The 17,489-nt window shown below is 45.1% G+C and overlaps 1 protein-coding gene across 1 annotated transcript in view; it reads left to right on the plus strand.

Moving 5' to 3' along the window:
* Positions 1 to 385: 385 nt before the first annotated feature.
* ERGIC1 (endoplasmic reticulum-golgi intermediate compartment 1) overlaps positions 386 to 17,489 on the plus strand; it is a 335,849-nt gene continuing 318,745 nt past the window's right edge. The window contains exon 1 of the mRNA XM_085618080.1: positions 386 to 535. Within this exon, the coding sequence (XP_085474206.1) occupies positions 516 to 535 (20 nt within the window). The 5' untranslated portion in view covers positions 386 to 515. The remainder of the gene's footprint in view (positions 536 to 17,489) is intronic.

The following is a 17,489-nucleotide window of genomic DNA, read 5'->3' on the forward strand; positions in this document are numbered from 1 at the left end:
GGAACCAGCGATGTAGATCTTAGCTCGTTCAGTCCTAGGTTTTTTTCCTGCATGTTCCTTCACTCGTAACCCTGTATAACGCAGCCCATTCAAGTATCAGAAAGCAATGGAAATATTTAACCAGGGCTCGATAAATACTCGTGTGTGAAAATGCGGTAATTAGAGATCTAAAATAAAAGCGATCGTTTATTTTTCGACCAATGCGCTCGAGGGTACAAGTTGTTAAATGTAAACTTACAGAGGTAATCACATGTTTTCGAAAAGTCCTCAACTCCCCTGTTCATAGACACGCCCATTTCTGTCAGTACCTTATGGGCTGCTCCCACGTGGACCTCCCGCAGTCTCTTTAAATCAGTGCCGGAAGTTATCACCCTGGCCGCATCACTGCCGGCCAATGGCTGGCAGCCGAGCGTCTCTACGTGATGTCACATCCGGCAGTCTGTGTGTAGCCGGCAGGCTTGAAGAGGGGAATCCGGGTAGAGGCGGAGTAGACCCGGCAAGAGAGAGGGGGCGCCATGGGCTTCGATTTCCGCAGGTAAGGAGGTGTGTGCAAGGTACGACCCTCGTTCCCACCACTGACGGGGCACGCCGCCTCCTCATGGCAGTTAGTTCACTGTAAGATGCATCTTTACTGTCAGTGTCACGAGGCCATAAGAAAGGCACCACGAAGGGAAAATGAGAATAAATAAAAGACTTATTCATCCTGATAAATCCTTCTCTCCTCTACCAAACATACCCCCCCCCCATCTAGGGTCCTACCTGTTCCTACCACTGTCTCATGAACCTGCCCGCTGTACTAAACACACGGTTGCTGTACTCTCTCTGCTACCAGGGTTCTACTGCTTTCTCTCCCTGTGTGCGTCCCGGGGAAGGGAAGGGGGCGGTCTAGGTTGGTCGTACCCCCCCCCCCCCCCATGCTTCCTAGGGCTGCAGTCTTTCAACCTCTCTCCTGCACCCAGAGGTTTCTGCCTTCCATCCTCCAGTCATGCACCCAAGAGGCTTCTTGCCTTCACACACCCCCATTATACCTTCCTCCCTTGCGCCCACCGACTGCGACCTTGTTTCGCCTCTCTCTTTGCGTTCAGTGACAGTTGGTTTGAATACCCTTGTATGTCAAGGAGCGTCTGCTTTCCAGCTATACCCCTTGCACCCAGGGGGGACTGCCTTCCACACGCCTCCTTGCATCAAAGCGGCTGCTGCCTTTCTTTTTCCTTGCAATTAAGGTGGTTACTGCCTTTCTTCTTCCTCCCCCTTGCACAAAGGTGGCTGCTGTCTTACTACTTCCTCCCACCTACGCTCAGGGGCTGCTGTTTTCCTCGTACACCTGCACCCTGGGGCTGCTGCCTTTCATCCCTTCCCTCACCCGTGTCTATGGACTGTTGCCCTGAATCGCCCCCCCAATAGTTGCTTCTTTCAGTACCCGCCCGCGCCCATGAGCTGCAGCCTTCAGTTCACCCACTCCCCTGCAACCAGAGACTACTGCCATCAACACCCATCCCTCGCTTCCAGGGTTGCTGCCTTAAATTCTCCTCTCCGAATGTTGCCCCACTCCCCCTTTTCTGCACCATGGTCATCGCATTCAATTGCCCTGCCCCATTTTTTTTTTCTTTTTTGCACCTAGGGTTGCTACCTCTCTACTACCTGCTCTAAGGAGCTTTTCCCTAGAATCACAACCGGTACTCAGAGGCTGCTGCTGTCATTCCCCATTGCACCCAGGGCCTGTTTCCTTCAATGACTTCAAATCCCCACCTCCTTTAATCTACCCTGTATCCAGTGACTACTGTCTTCATTTGCACCCAGCGGTAGTAGTTGCCCACCATCTCTTCAGCTATACTCTGAGGACTGATGAAGACCTCCCTCCCCTGCAACCATCGGTGGCAACTGGAATCCACCTTCGTGAGTTATAAGGATGCTGTCCATCTAGGCAATGTCATGCTGACTGATTACACCCCACCCTCCGTTTCCTATTTTACATTTAGGTGGGGCGAACTTGCACAGCCTCTACCTACCTCTGCCACCATAGCTCCGACAGGCTCATACTTCTAATACTGAAAAGTCCACTTCATTTACGTATTCAAGACCCAACAGTTGTGAGCTAACAAAGGATGCAACCATTTTTAATATTTATAAATGGCGCCACTTCTCACGTGTAACCCATTTGACATGCTGCTGTTTGTATCGTAATCCGTTATGCTGTAGACCTAAAGTCTCAGCAAGGGCCAAGTAGCATTCTAGACTGTTGCTTTGCCAAAGCTGCCTTCTAGTATACTGTGTAATGACTTTCTAGCTCCTTTTTTAGGTTCATTTATTGTGTTGTAGTCGCTTTATATAACCTTTCCAACTCCTGGCGAGGTGCTGAAGTAATTCTGTAAACAGATACTGCGCTACACTACAGGCTACTTCTCTGTTGTGAGACTGTTAAATTCAAGTTTGGCCTGCATAGGAAGCATGTTAGTGTGGTATGTAAGCAAGCCGATTGGTGCTGTTGTCTTGGGTCATTGAGCCAAGGTGTGTGATGGCAGGAAGATTTTAGACCCTGTCTTTTCCTGTGACCATAAAAAGGCACAAGATCTACTAGAAGTTGTCTAAAGCACTCATTGGGCTATTCCTTTTACTTACATTTCCTATTCAGCTGGAAGCAAAACAACAAATAAGTGTCGTGAAATTAAACTGAAACGGGAGGAAATGGCACCTTGAATTTCTAGTTTTCTTACTGAAAGATTGTAACAAATCACCTGGCAAAAGAATAAAATCTTTGCTATTTTTTGCAGGCTCTCCCATCACCTCTCCCTGATTGCGGAGATTCTGCTGACCATTTTTTCCTCCCAATCAATAGTTTCAATCTGTTTCTGCAACAGCTGTTGCAGAGACTTGCCACCTTCCGATTCTTCGGGATCACCTAATGGCCCTGCAAAAATACTCAACCCCATGATCCGTGTAAATCCTGAAATTATACTCCCTATATTAAACTGCATTTTGATGAATGTAAAAGTTCAATTTACTTGGAAGCAAGCTGTTGTGAAACCCTTATTGAAAAAGCCTAATCTAGAATAGAAGCCGTTGAGTAACTATAGTTCCATCTCAACCCTATGTTTTTGTTTTTTGGAAAAGTTCTTGAAAGTTTTTGGAACATTTATTGAAAAATGGGTCTACTCACAATTTATTACATTTGTTGAAGCACTTAACCTGTGGGATCCACATCACGTAGGTTTCAGTAGCGAAACGGGTAAGGGAGAGATCAGTGCCCTTTGCCTCCTCGATTTATCAGCTGTCTTTGACACCACTGAACACACCATACTAACTTTCAGATTAACGGAAACTGAGATCTATGGCACAGCCATGAAATTGGTCATTTTGTTTCTTAATGGAGTAACACAAGCGGACTAGTGCATCCTTATTTTCTAAGGGCACAATTCCTACGTTTGAAGTACAACAGGTCTTGATGTTGTCTCCACTCTTAAATATTTATTACCTCGCACTAGCTGTCCATGTGTTGGGTTCGAATTTTTGCATGTACGTTACTGATACAGTTTGTGTTTGAATTGAAGAAAGTTTTAGGTCCGTACTCCTCGCCGAACCAGTAAATTGCAAATTTCCTAAGCTATGGTATACGAAAAACTGGATATCGCTTATCTTGTTTAAGTTAAGCTCAACTAAGACTGACCTGCTTCTGGTTCCCAACAGTCCAAAGAAGTTTAATATGTCTTACTGGCCCTCTAATACGGAAACATGCTCTATCCCAGCAAATTTCCTGAGTAACTTAGGGATCACCATTGAATTGACTCAGATCTTAGCACTTAGCAACCAAACGGCAAACTCAGCCAAAACTTGATTCTGTCAGCTAAAATGTTTTATATATTTATGTAACTGCCTTTTCTAGAAGAGAATCTCAATCCAAACTATTACAGTCCAGTCTGCCCTTGGGCAATGGCATTGCCCTCATCAAAAGCCCTTTTGCAACAATTTCAAATTGTGCAAAATATGGCTGCACGTCTCATATCAAATCCCCCAAGAAAAGCTCCTATGTAGGTCTCCAGTCCTATAGAGCAAACGTTGATTACCAAGAAAAGATCAAATTAATTTCAAAAATAAGGTCCTAAAATATGGAACGCTGTATCTGGTAGCCCAGATTTTTTGGGATGCTAAATTCCAATGCCATGCTCCAGCCCACACCTTGAGTTCCAAACAAGAGTATCTGCCTAGTATCTGTAGAACCAAGATGACTAGATGGGGTGACATAGTTTTTTAGGTCTCACGCCTAGCGATGCAGTGCATAGCACTGCTCACAAAGTGAGTCCTTTTGTCCGGGGTTCCGAAATGGACCCTGGAATTGTACATGCGCGTTCGTGTATTTTTAGTTACATGTCACGCTATTGGGTTTTGCCTGCATGTTTGTTTTTAAGATGGCACGCTATAGGCCAAAGGCGGGCGCATTGCTCCGCCCATGGCCTGTTGGTGCCTATTACGCGCAATGCTGGCATATGGTTTCAATTATCGTGCCCAGACACGGGCGCAATAATTGAAAACATATGGCTGGCTGAGGCGCGTGCGCACACCACTCGTGGCTTTCTCTGTTTCTAAAAGGTATTTCTTTCAGTTTCGCGATCGCTGTATTCGTGGCTTTGCAAATGCGTGGCTAATAATTAAATACAGTTAGTTACAATACTAACTTAATATTAGAGTGCGTGCCATAGACAAGAAAATATACTCCCCAACGCATAGTGCACTCTAATGGACATACACAGAGAGGATACTCACAAAAAAGCCACTCGGAATGTTCGTTTCTTCACAAGTATGCACCAAAGACACATATAAACAGTGTAACAAAAGTCTGCATACAAATGTAGGCAAACGATTTGTAAGCATACACCGTCGTGCACACATACTCTCCACAGTGTAAGAGCTGGCCAATATCACACTAGCATGCACATACACACACTTTTCTTTTCTATTGTATAGACACCTCCACAATCTTTTTTTAGGCACATTTTTGTGGCACTGTGTACTAGCATGCTCATAAAACCAAGGTGCACAAATTCCATAATAAACATATGTTCTGTGGTTTAGTCAGAATCCCTCACGTACACACATATTCACCCACACGCACATGCATAGCAAATACACTTGTGCTGACAGCAATTTTTATATTCGGCAGATTCCACTCCAGTAGTGGACCTATTGCGCTATTGATGATAAGCAGGCAAGCGCAGTGAGTGGACTAGTTAGATCTCGACCCTGTGACGTCGAGGTTATGTACAGATACCAGCAGCAAGGCTTGGTCACCTCTTTAACATAAATTCCTATATTTCCACAGCTACCACTGCCTTATATAAAGCACTACATGCACAGCTGTCTGCTGTGTTGGAGGGTGTGCTCACCCACGTCTCGGTGAAAATGCCTATACTCCTAATCCTGAAGGCTCAGATAATCCAGCATTAAAGCAATCCTGTAGGGAGAGGGGTGCTCCCGAATTTATCTATCCCAAATAAACCCCAGCATTTAACTCGCACATGTTTTAGACAGGCGGGCTTCTGCTTCTTAAGACTGACCTGGGCACTTTATGGCGAGCCTCCAAGAAGGCAAGAAAAGGCAAAATCACACCTGTTTTTAAAAATGAAGCTAAATAAATAAATACTGACGAGATACGCCTGCCTCCTTCCTTTACTCTGAGCTCAGCACCGCATCGGCACTTCGCCAAGCACAGTAACGTTTTCTCGCTCTCCCAGGTTTCGCTGCAGTCCCGTTTGCAGGTGCAGCTTCCGATACATAGGCAGAACTTCCTGTTCAGGAGATTGGAAATAGAAAGGGAACTAGCATACATTCATAGTGACACAATGGTAATCTAAACAAGCATTTGCAATGCAATAGGTCTCGCATTATTAAAGTTTGAGCTATTGGGGTTGCATTATTTAGCAATGCCATTAGCTCAAACTTTAATAATGCGAGACCTATTGCATTGCAAATGCTTTTTTTGGGGGCAGCTGCCAAGATAGGCAACAGGCTGACCCAACAAACAATTGAGGACTATGTAGCTGCTTTAAGGAAATTAGCGTTGTCCTGCAAATTTGGTGCGTGATCAAGTTATTGTGCACTGCAATAACCCTAACCCCACCCTCCCCATCCACCTGCGGCAGACCCAGGACCTACTTACCTTCAGGAGGCTATTCAAGACCTGGCTGTTCAAGCAGGAGCGTACCCCCCAACCCCCCCCCCCCGCGCCTTGAGACCCTCACTGGTGAGTAGTGCGCTTTATAAATGGTCTGATTGATTAACCTTCAGGATAGTGTGGGTCCATGGGGATTATAGTTTGCAAGAAGTCTTGGCCATAATCAGCAAGTCCGAGCTTACCTCTTGGTGTGCCAAAGCTGTAGTGTCATCTTGCAAAACCATATTGTTAAATTGTCTTAGAATGTTATAAGGTCACACAAGGTATGCAGGGTCTTGGGAGCCGCACCGCATAGGAGAAAGACCTCTGTGGCAGAACTGCTTATGCCAGGGGTTTGAGTCCTCAACAAAGCCTTTGAATCCAGTCGATTTTGCTTCAAAACTCAAGAGATCCCACCTGGCGTTTTGCAGCACACAAGTGGCAGCTTCAATTTGGTTACGTCTTGTAGGCCCCAGAGCATATCATAAAGCTCCTGAACTAGCCAACTGCCCAATGGTGATTTTATCAGTAAACTGGGATTGGATTCTTGATGTGAAGAAACGGGTTACTGGTTTCTAGTGTGAGCTTGTTTGACTTCATTGAAAAAGGATGTTATGTTCATTAAATGCTCGAGAGGTGTCACTTAAACGCTTTTCCACTCTACAGAGAAAGTCCTTCTATTAGGGCAGACTGTGAGTGGATGGTTGCATAGCCATCGTTTGCGCCCACCAGCGCTCTAGAAACTGCAGGATTTGTACTAGCCATGTTTGCCGTACAGCCCCTTTTTTGGCACAAATCGAACGCACATAAAATCTTAAAAGGAATATCCCTCTAATGATTTATCGCAAGATTTAGTGGAGCTTGCTATTTTGGGGTTCGCTTTTTGTGTTTTGTAGTAATGTGTTTTCAAGCCCTTCTGAAAGGGGCGTAAGGCGCTGAAGGTACACTATGGAAACATAATACTTTATCTATTGTGCCCTTGTGCTTTTTCTCTGGGAATGCAATTGGGTGTGGCTCGGAAGGACGGCCTGCAAGACTTTCAGAATATACTGACCTAATTCACATCTCTGAACATTTTCTTAAGATCATTGCGTTCCATTTATTCACGTATTTTGTGTCCTGTGCAAATAAGGCGTTGGTTTATGCGCATTGTGAAAAAGTGAGTTACGGCAAGCAAGAGGGCCACGCCGCAAAACCAAGCTGCAGTGTATCCTTGGTGTTCAAGTTTGTCGGCACTTAAGGCTCTCTAGGCCCACCTGGAAACAATACTAAACTACTGCATCTGGTAAAGCCTGCAGGGGTGTCAGTGACCTCTTCCTGGTGGCGGACTGGAGTACTTTACAGGTTGAACCAAAAAGAATCCACCCTGAGCACACCAAATGATGATATCCTTCCAAAGTATATTTACCACTGTTCATGAAATGTGTATTCCCTACCAATGTGTAGGGAAACACAATGTGTTAAAATAACCCTCACCCACCAGAAGGTCCCTTGGTGGCATGCTTCATCATTGGGTTCTTCTTGCCCCGGGGCGGGGCGTGCTACGACCAACGAAGACATCGGAGCGGAAATGTCCAGAACGAGCAGCTTGGACGCATGTGTGTGAAAATGTTGACAACCTAATTTCTAGTCCCATAATTGTGTTTTCTGTTCGTTCTTTATTTTTCTGCTTCTTTGGAGATAGTGCAGGAAAAAATATAACCCTCCGGCAGTGTGTCTCTGTTTATCATGGATAGCCGAAATGGGCCTGTGAAATCCGTTTCTTCAAAATGGAACAGGAAATCCAGCAAAACAATTGACTTTAATCTTTGTGTTTCCGCAGTATGGAGCATAGGTTTTGGTATGAACAGTCCACAAACGAGTGAATTTGAGAACACAATAAGAGTAGGTATATACTTTTGTCTGTCAGTTTGCAGAGCTCTCTGGTTTCCAGCTCTGTGCTTGAGTAGCTCATCCAAGTTTTTGCTCTGCATCCTGTGACTTTTAGTCCGCCCTTATCCCAATTTAAAATCAGGTCTACAAGAACCAGAATGCACAGTAAAACCCTATACCGAATGAGCTACTCACTCATTATTTGGGCCTGTCCAAGATGAGCTCTCTGGATTTGGTACATATCAAGCAGATGTCAATAGCAATTTGGATTGGTGTGTGAACATGGAAGCAGGACCTGTTCCACAGGAATGTAGCCATGATTTTGTTTGGCTTTTCATCAGCACAGTATGCTGGAGTGTCGGGCTCATACCTGGCGGGTGCTGAGAGCCGCGCGGGCCAAGCCGTGACGAGTAGGAGGGCCGCTGCGTTGCGCACAGAAGCCTGGGGTGAGGGGCCGGGTGGAGCCGCTGCAGATCTTGGTGGTAGTAGCAAATATTCAAACGTGAACTTCGAAGGCCAAAGTAGAGAAGGGTTCCATGCGAACAGCAGTTGAACGTGGGTCAGTCGGTCCTAAGACATGGGCAAGACAGGCGATTGCCTCCGTTGCCCTCGAAAGGGAGTCTGGTTCAGATCAGTGGCAGAGACGGGCGCCCTCTCGGTGTCCAGTGCGGTAATGCAAACTATCCCGGAGTAGCCGACGGGTGCCCCAGAGAGAGTTCTTTTCTTTGTGAAGGGCAGGGAGCCATGGAATGGGTTCTCCCAGAGAAATGGGCCTGGGCCTTGGAAAGCTTTGCTGTTCTGGCGGCGTCCAGTGAGCTCTCGCTGGTCCTTGAAAATCCGGGGGAGATGGTGTAAATCTCGCGCCGGGCCGTACCCATATGCGCAGCAGGTAGCATGCGCCACAGAGCGCCTTTTGGTGCAAAAAAACTGCCGACTAGCTACAGAAACCAAATTGAGTGAAAGTAAGTAAGAACATGAAGGTGAAATGAACAAAACCAAAAGCGTTTCAGGGTAGTGCCCAATTGCAGGTGACGCAAGCACTCGCTTTTCGGGACTGTTTGGTGTTTTTTTTTTTTTTTTACATAATCAGACTTTGACCCTGAGCAAGAGAGAAAATGTAGAAAGGGGAAACTTTGACAAAGTGAGATAAAGATGCAGGGTGTTGGAAGAAAGAGGCACAAGGCTTACTGAATGGCAAGGGTACTAGTCAGACTTGTTGAGCAACCCCATTGTTTACAGGCGCTCACTTCTGGTCTTGGCAGAGGTCATGCTAACTCGGAAATTCTCAATGGCCTACTGACCAATTTGGTGCTACATGTAAAAGTTTCCACTTTCAGACACTCCCCTAGATAAAAGGGGAATAACTAAAACAAGCCTATGGTTAAAGGAGTTTACATAAAGCTCGGTTATTCTTGCCTTCTAATTATTGCTTTGAGGCATATCCTATCTCGTGCTATTGACAGTTTGGTGTATCGCTGCCTTAGAAAGTGTTTCCAAGGGGGATTATTTTACCTTTCAGCAATACACTCCGTTGTAAATCTGTCGCACAAGTCTTTCTCGTTTATGCATTGTATACAAAATGCACAGTGAATTGCTATGGATCCCAAAGGGCATTTCCTCTTACTATTTTCATTAGAACAGAGATGACCAGCATTGATCCAGGAGGGCCAGATCCGTGTCACATTTTTAGGATATGCACACATGGTAATTTTCCATACCTAGAATCTTGTTGTACCTACATCATATCATATCCTGACACTCTGGTATGGTTCTATACCTTTTTGGTCCTGTGTTTCCCGCACCGGAGAACAACCCTGTGACCCCCCCCTCCCTACCCACCCCACCCCCTAGCAGCTTTGCTCATCAGCTCCTATGTTCTTCCGTCAGGCTGCTGATGAAATACAAATCAAGCATGCCTGCCAGCTTTGACAAAGCAAATGGGTATGGTTTATTTACTACTGAAGACCGATGTATAGGATTTACTCATACTTTGTACCCGGTCTAATTTGTTGTTTCTTTTGTCTCTTATTTAGCTTTCTCTTTCTGCAGGGTTTTTTCCCCATTTGTTTTCTGATGGGTAACTCTTAACTACTCTGCTGTTTTTGTTTTTTGCTGTAGCTCCTTGCCCATTGGAGTTTTTAATATGCTGTTTGGGCCAAAATTTTATATATAAATAGATATGTAGCTGAAGCCATTATAGTGCTGTTGTCATTACCCTCGACTTTGGTGAAGTGGAGAGCCTAAACAGATTAAGTACTGTATTATTTCTTGATCTTGAATGGTTCTAGTAAAGTAAGCCACACATTGCGCCTTAAATGAAAATTCTCGCTCGTCTTTTCACTACTCAGGAGTTTGAGATCTTGCCTACTAGGCAGCCTATAGGTGTCTTGTAGGCAAAAGCCTCTTGGGGACTCTACCAAACATTCAGTGGGCTTAGAGCCCGCCCATTGCGTACCATTAGTTGGCTGTATTGTCTTCTCATTTGCTTGCTTCCTATTCTGTGCCTTGCCTTCCTTTTCTTGTTTGCCCCTCCCCTGGCTCATAACCTCGTTCTCATCCTTTTGATTGGTTGATTTGTATCCTTCCACTGCTCAAATTTTGGGGACTTTTTTGTTTCATTGATCACACTGTGAGAGTTCATATGCGTTCCAGTTCTCTCCCATGTGTTTTTAATGCTTGTACCCAAAATACCTGCTTCAACCCGTGCTCAGTGTTTCTCAACTCTGTTAACCAATAGTCTTTAAAATAAATATTGTAACTTTTTTTTTTTGCACATTGCACTTTATAATGCTTTCTAGTAGGCAAAATGAGTTGCATGCCGCTGGTTAATCTGCTACTCTTTCAGATGTTTCAATACGTGTGGAATAATGGGCTGCGGACCATCTAATGTTTTAGTGAGAAATTCTAATGCTTGTACTGTTTTGTATTCATTATAGGCAGATTACGGTTTGGTTGAATTGATTTAAGTGTTCTGTATTGCTGATTTTTATTTTTTTATTTGATATATTTGTAATTGTATACGTCAATGAATTGGGTAATGTACATCATTTCTGTAAGAATTTATTTCTTGAAAATAAAGAATTTAGAATTTTACTGGGCCATATCACTTTAACAAATGCACTGTTGTGCACCTGAAAATATATATTTTTTTATTTACCGCTCCAAGTGACAGATACCATTGTGCATCAGTAAGTAAATAAAATGGTGCATACTGAGTGATGTGGACATACACGCTGAGTGGCAATTCCTATTTTGTCGCTTTTTCTCCCCCAGCAAAAAAACATTTTTTTTTTTTTTTGCTGATGCTGCCCAGCGTTGGCAAAGCCAGTATGCCACAAATATGTGACCTACTGGCTTTATGTTGTGCCTTACACTTGTTTCACAGTGCTGATCCCAGAGTCAAACCTCTACAGTTCCTGCACCTAACAGTACTACCCGTGACCCTGCAGGCTTTGAAACAAATCTTTTTGTGCGGTTTGCCAAATTAGCTTCTTGCACAAATACATATATATATTCTTCATGTTTCATATATTTGCTTGAATAAAAATTGTACCATGTCCCTTTTCCACCTAGAGTGCTGTATTTCTTTTTGCTCTTTGCCTTGAGTGTTTACATGCTCTTTTCAGCTTTAGCTGATAAACTATGTTTATACATCCGGTTCGACCCATTCAGAGGGTGTGGAGAAGGATACCCGTGCGGGTGTGGTTGGAGTGCACTGTGTGCGTTCCCAGGAGCCCCGCGTGCCTTTGGCCTGTGTCCATCCACTCGTCAAGTGTCGATGACGTGGCTTTGTGAGAGCACACTCAAAGCTTTGTTTTTGCTTATTATGGTCTATTGAACACACATCCAGGTTTTGACAGTGGAGGCGCGTTGAGACGCGAATCTGCTCTTAACCGTTATTTCTGCGTCGAGCATCGGCCCTGCAGTTCTTTCCTCGCACGCTGGACAGGGGCCTTACACTGGACAGAGGCCTTACAGACACCCCGGAAGCCACCTGCGGTGAAAAGGGAGGTGCAGCCATTCCAAACAAGGAAGGATGGGGGGGGGGGGGGGCTCCTCTTGACAGCTGGGTAAAAGCATGTGCCTTCCCAAGGCAGCTCAATGTACTTCATGCTCTGAGCTGACAACATGCGACTGATCCGGGATTGAAGCGAAACAAACGAATTTTTTTTCAGCCTGAGTCACCAACGGCCTTTTACCAGAAAGGGTACCAAAAAAAAATAAAAGCTCATTGTGCCCGGTTTTGAGTAACACCTTTTATTCATTTTCCAAAAGCCTTTCGGGAATAGCTCTGATGCATCGTGGGTGTCTAACCTGTGATTTATCAGATTAGCACAATCAGAAAGTACAGGCACCTGCCATCATCTCCATCAGAAACATTTTGCAAAGCACTTCCTCCAGAAAATATTTTTGGGGCTATACGTTTCATGTTGGGCCCTCTGTTCTTGTTCTTCTTCAGTATTAGGATAGGCAGCAACCAGCACAGGAACACCCAGGTACCTGAGCTTGTAATGTCTGATACAGGATCTCATCAGGTGTTGGTCTTCAAGTGTTTGTGCTGTTATCAGACTTCATTCCCAAGTGGTTAACACATTTTACCAACAAGAAACACCACAACAGTTCCTTGTTAGCCAGAGATCTGCTAGTGTTGGAGTAGGACTTTAAATACCTTCAAAGTCATTTTAGGGAAATCCCAGGGTATGTGTGCAGCCCCCAAGTCACAAAGTAACATACATTTTCCAAAAATGGTGTTTTAAAACTTCAGAATTTAGAAACCTTTCTGAGGAGTTTCTAAGCTTATAGAAAGTGTATTGCCTCCAGTATTGGTAGCAAGGAGAAACATATTTTTGCCACAATTGAAATTATCTCTTCCACTGAGCCCAGAAGAAAAATAGCCTGTATATATCCTGTACCAGGAAACCTCAAACCACTTTTAAATCCTGTGCCATGACAATACATATCCAGTGTCAGTGAACATAGCCGTAGAGTCAAAATATCTGGCATCCTATTCGAGACCCTTGCCATCATTTGTGCCAGGGGTGGCCAAATGAACAATATCTAAAAGTTGTAAATCTGTGCCATGTAAGGTATTGGCCATATTGCAGAGCTTTAATGTAAAAAAAAAAAACACCCCAATGGAAAGAAGACTGGCCCTATTGTAAAGGAGCGATTCGGTCCTCATCCTCTACCTAGAACAAACAACCCCAAATGCATTTCTGCCACTTTGGCCTTTGTATATCTTTATTTCCAAAGGGCATCAAGCTCAGAATTCCACAACTAAATATTTCATCTGACTGGTAACTCCAAAGCCTCCACTCCTCCACCTGCTTAGCGTTACACCAAAATTCGAAGGTTGTGAGGGCAATGCATTTAACTTTACATTTAAGCTACCTGGGTTATTGGCCCTTTGTGCTATCACTCTTTTTTTTTTTTTAATCGCCCAGCTGTCCATTACGATGGAGAGGAACTCCCATAGGTTGCTGAGTCCACAGTCACTCCAAAAAGAGCAGTTAGGCTCGTTGTGCATACGAACTCAAGCAACACTACACCGACAAAAGCATAGGAAGCAGAAACATGTCCTTAGATTCTGTGTTGAGAATGCGATTTAGCAGGCTGAGGCAATCTATTCCATCTGCCTCGTAAGGCTGATGTATGCTAGAATGTGCAGAAGTGCATGCTTTGACAAAATGGATATTCACATGACATTATAAACATGCTGTACAAAAGGGGGTGGTGATGGACGGAGCATCAGAACCAATCAAACACTCACTCCCAGTCAACAGATCTGGGTTTGATCCATCACCATTCTTTAGCCCACTCTGCCACCCCAGTTCAGACATGGCCATATGCAAATCAGTCTGACCCTGTGCCTCATGGGAACAGTCCAGCCCGAACTGCCAAGCCATGCCTTCCCCGGACCAGAAACAAGCTTCCTGGGACCGGTTTCTGGCATTTCAGCCGTCTTCAGCCAGGCTTGCTTGAATCCAGTGGCAAAGTGAGCAAGGGGCTCACGTCTGAGCATACCCTGCCAACTTATGGCGAACAAAGCGGTACAAAAGGGGGTGGTGATGGACGGAGCATCACCACCCCTTTTGTAACAAACCGGTCCTAGGAAGCTTGTTTCCGTTCCAGGGAAGGCATGGCTTGGCAGTTCGGGCTGGACTGTTCCCATGAGGCACAGGGTCAGACTGATTTGCATATGGCCATGTCTGAACTGGGGTGGCAGAGTGGGCTAAAGAACGGTGATGGATCAAACCCAGATCTGTTGACTGGGTGTGAGTGTTTGATTGGTTCTGATGCTCCGTCCATTACCCCCCCCCCCCCCCTTTTTGTACCGCTTTGTTTGCCATAAGTTGGCAGGGTATGCTCAGACGTGAGTCCCTTGCTCACTTTGCCACTGGATTCAAGCAAGCCTGGCTGAAGACGGCTGAAATGCCAGAAACCGGTCCTAGGAAGCTTGTTTCCGTTCCAGGGAAGGCATGGCTTGGCAGTTCGGGCTGGACTGTTCCCATCAGGCACAGGGTCAGACTGATTTGCATATGGCCATGTCTGAACTGGGGTGGCAGAGTGGGCTAAAGAACGGTGATGGATCAAACCCAGATCTGTTGACTGGGTGTGAGTGTTTGATTGGTTCTGATGCTCCGTCCATCACCACCCCCTTTTGTACCGCATTATAAACATGCTGGCGTCTGGTACTCACCATCTCATGAAGTTAAGGGAGTGCAAAACACAATTGGCATTTACCAATATTTCGAAGAGTGGTATAAGATGCCTGAGGCGGGGTGTGCACAATTGCATTTCATGCAATAGATTTAGCAAAACATCTAGGGTCATTAGGGGTTCACTTACGTTCCCAATTGTGGCATATGGTGGGATAGTTACCCTTTCCCGGTTGCCACACTAAGATATGGAAAAGAGTGTGGTTGCATCAGCCGATCCCGAGAACCCTCCTGTGCCCATCATGGGGTCCACCAATAATTGGGTGACCATACTATCTTTGAGAGATCAGAATTGTGGCTGAATATGATATCTAAGGCAGACTCGCCCACCTAAACTTGGAAAGTAAGGTCTCTCCTATGCCTTTTCTCAACCACTTTGACGAGAAGCCCTACAGTGGTGACATACCTTGGGTCACCTGCTTACCACTGTGATGGTTCAAGTTTATGTGGCACCACTCCATCTCCAGCATCGACTTTGGGTGAATAGACTTTCAGCAGTATACAGTAGCAAAAGGATCTTGTCCTGGCTTTGATTCTATGATGATCCAGTCCCTACTATTCATAGTTTTTAGCAATACATGTATTGGGCAATGCATTTGTAAAAGCAAATTACATTTTCTATTCCTTAATTTTTTTAACAATGCACTTATGTTGCTCTTTGGGTACCCCGTCGCAATCTGTAATCCCCTTAATACTTTATATTTATTTTTCCTAAAATGTATTGCTCTGAGGGGATCCTCAAGCTGTCATCAACTGAACCCACGTTGCTGCAAGTATTTCTTTTCTGTATTATATTCTCTCAAATTATTTGGAATATGGTTTTACGTCCGTTGGTCAATAGTGTTAAATATTATGTCAGTCACATGCTGGCCAGTCTTTTCCCCCGTATCTCCTCTCAAAGTAGAAGGCGCATGGTGGTGCTAGAACTGCCCTAGACCATGACTTCACCTTAAACCCACCCTTTCTCACTCAGTGCAGAATGGGGATGCCAGCAGTGTTCCCGGAGTCTATCCCAAATAGTGACTCCTGGGATGGGGTGGATGATTGCTTGCTAGCAAGCTGGACCTCGGACTTGGGCTCTGTAAAGCCTACACAGCCCTGAAGAGGTTTCACTGGCTCCCGGTTCAGGCAAGAGTCAAGTTCAAGACACTTTGTATTTTCCATAGAGCAATGAATAACAAAGAGCCAGCCTTAATAAAAAAAAGCTTGTTACCCAATATGTGCCAGGTAGAAATCTTAGATCCTTGACAGACCTACTCATGAATTCGACCAGGATAAAGAGATCCAGATGGGGAGGGAGATCCTTCATGCACCTGGCCCCTGGACTATGGAATACCCTGCCTCTGGAACTGCGCAGGGTAACTGATGAACTGGCATTCAGGAAAGGGCTTAAAACCTGGCTCTTTCCCTAACTTCTGTGCTCCTTGACTGCCTTTTTCTCCTTAGCGCTGGGAAGCCCCTGGGCAGCCATGCGCTCTATAAATCCCCTAAGCATAAATTATCACATGTCTGGTGCATCGTTTTCTAAGAGAAAGAACCCAAGCTCTAGTCTGGGCTTATGCCACCACCATTGTACTGATGCAGTAACTTGCTTGCTCAAATGAATTTGAGTCCAGCACCCCTGCTTACTTTTTTTATATTGGTCTGCCCCCCCTATGCACAGCAGATTGAGGTTTTGTTGCAGTGTTTCATGCAGCTGTTTCAGTGGCTCATGCATCTGAGACGTGGATGTGAGGTTTGGTCTGTTGGCATCCTGAAGACATCCCCATCTCCTAATGCAGGGGTTAACCATTGACTCCACTATTGCTTACTGTCTAAGTGCATCCTCTCTTCTCATAGATATGGTCAGACCATCACCTAGTATTGCATTCGTACCATGGCCTTCTGACATGCTGTTTAGCATGTGTATCACAGGAATGTCGGATAAAATAACCTTTATTTGGGGTGTGTAACCCACGTTGAGGCAAGATGGTGAGATGTGGCCTGATTAGTCCACTCAGCCACGTCCATTGTTTTTAATCCAGATCCTCACTGAGAGTCCGAAGAAGAGCCGTCTGACAGAATATTGCAGCGAGTCTGGGGAGTAACACATCAGCACCTTGCACCGCCGGCCAGAACAAATGCACAACTTAGAGTGCCTTGGAGAGTGAGATCTCTGCTGCCTTCATGTGGCCCTCAAACTTTGAGGAGTGAAAGCAAGTCCACCCTTGTAGCCACGCAGAGGTAAGAATGGATGTGGTGCTGCATAAGAAATAGAACCACACAGAATTGCGGCAGCACCACCAGGCCACGTGTAAAAAGCCTTATAAAAGGACATACAGTGATTTAAAAACCAAAGAAAAACGGTGGTATCTTTTTACCCTTGGTTGGCATTAGCACATGAATAGGATAATCATGTGATGGATTGCCCCCTGACAAGCAAAAGGCCCTCGCTTTAAAAAATTTTTTTTTTTTTTTAGGCATTTTATTAAAATTATCAAGACCACCAAATAAGGAATACTGTGGGTTACGTTCACGTGATTCAAGATGTTATAGTCCATTATGTGCCTCTTCCCTTCCCCCCCCCCCCTTCTAAACAGCACTCATGCAGACACCATTTTCTGTGTTAGACCACTTTTATAACTTGTCCCTACTCAACCGCACCTACAGGTCCGACCTCTAGGGTCTCAAAAGTATGCACTTCACAGTCCAAGGTCCAGGGCAGCCAGCGACAGGGCTCGAGCAGAACCCCCGATGCTGATGTCCGTTCCTCC

This window comes from Triturus cristatus, chromosome 7 (assembly GCF_964204655.1).
Source record: "Triturus cristatus chromosome 7, aTriCri1.1, whole genome shotgun sequence".
NCBI lineage: Eukaryota > Metazoa > Chordata > Amphibia > Caudata > Salamandridae > Triturus > Triturus cristatus.